General features: G+C 42.3%; 1 protein-coding gene across 2 annotated transcripts in view; it reads right to left on the bottom strand.

Annotated features, from left to right (window-relative positions):
• LOC106534541 (palmitoyltransferase ZDHHC5) overlaps positions 1 to 1,364 on the bottom strand; it is a gene marked incomplete in the record, with an annotated part of 49,727 nt that overhangs the window by 13,359 nt on the left and 35,004 nt on the right. For both annotated transcript variants that reach the window (XR_001312362.1, XM_014031215.1), the window contains 2 exon segments: positions 463 to 554; positions 746 to 848. Coding sequence is in view for 1 of the 2 variants with exons in the window: in XM_014031215.1 (XP_013886669.1) it covers positions 463 to 554; positions 746 to 848 (195 nt within the window).

Genomic DNA, 1,364 nt, shown 5'->3' with positions numbered 1-1,364 from the left:
TCAGTCAGACTGAAGCACAGTGACATCAGATGTCTGTGCTTCAGTCTGACTGAAGCACAGTGACATCACATGTCTGTGCTTCAGTCAGACTGAACACAGTGACATCACGTCAGTGCTTCAGTCAGACTGAACACAGTGACATCACGTCAGTGCTTCAGTCAGACTGAGCACAGTGACATCACGTCAGTGCTTCAGTCGGACTGAGCACAGTGACATCACATGTCTGTGCTTCAGTCGGACTGAGCACAGTGACATCACATGTCTGTGCTTCAGTCTGACTGAGCACAGTGACATCACATGTCTGTGCTTCAGTCGGACTGAACACAGTGACATCACATGTCTGTGCTCAGTCTGACTGAAGCCTCCAAGCTTGGAATCATTTTTGGCCCAATCAGAAGAGCCTCAGAGCTTCACGAGGCTTCATCTGCCCATCACTAACAAAACCAAGTCCATGAACATCACCTGGGTGCCTGCGAGCTGCAAAGAACATGAGAAACATTCTTCCAGCAGCCATTGGTGAAAGGATTGACCCCTCCTCGAAACTTTCCTGTGACCTGTAAAAACAGAAGAACAGTAAACACTTCAGTGATGAAGGTGGACAAACATTAACTCTCAGTTCTATATAAAGTCAAATAATTACAATCAACAGGATGTTTTGTAGAAACTCGGCTGGAACTTCAGTCTTACTGATGATTAAATGATGAACTAACTGACTGAACTGGTAAATATTTGTTTGAATTTCCACCTGTTCATTGGTGGTCCTGCCTCTGGCCACGAGCACGATGTGGAAGCCAGTGAGCCCAGCCACAGGGACAAAGAACAGGCCTGCAACACACATCACAGCCAGCCTGGACACACACCCGGTCAAGAAAAGTCTTCAGCTGAACTTTCAACACACACACACATATAAACTGGCTGTGTTTAATTCATTTATAATCCTAATCTCTTCCAGAACTCTCCTCAGTTTGGTCTCACTGTGAATCTAAACTTCTCTATTTATAACAATCCAAAAAAGGTTAAAAGAAAAAGAAAAATGAATTTCTGTTCTGTAGCTGTGTAAGTTTAATGTCTCAAGCTTTAAACTGCTGCGTTGTGCAAAACTAGACTCAAATACAGATGTACAGCAGGTAAAATAAGTATTGAACACATCAACATTTTTCTCAGTAAATATATTACTAGAGGTGCTAATGACATGAAATTTTAACCAGATGTTGGTAACAACCCAAGTGATCCATACATACAAAGAAATCAAACCATAAATGTTCAGAAATGAAGTTATTTGTTCTTATGGACTAATTATCTATCTGTTTCACCTGTTCAGTGTTAATCTGTGTTGGCCCAGACAACAGGACTCCGCAACAGAC

Source organism: Austrofundulus limnaeus, unplaced genomic scaffold (genome assembly GCF_001266775.1).
Source record: "Austrofundulus limnaeus strain Quisiro unplaced genomic scaffold, Austrofundulus_limnaeus-1.0 Scaffold1203, whole genome shotgun sequence".
NCBI classification, from domain to species: Eukaryota; Metazoa; Chordata; class Actinopteri; order Cyprinodontiformes; family Rivulidae; genus Austrofundulus; species Austrofundulus limnaeus.
Note: the sequence above shows the minus strand (reverse complement) of the source record. Positions and strands in the feature narration are given on the sequence as shown.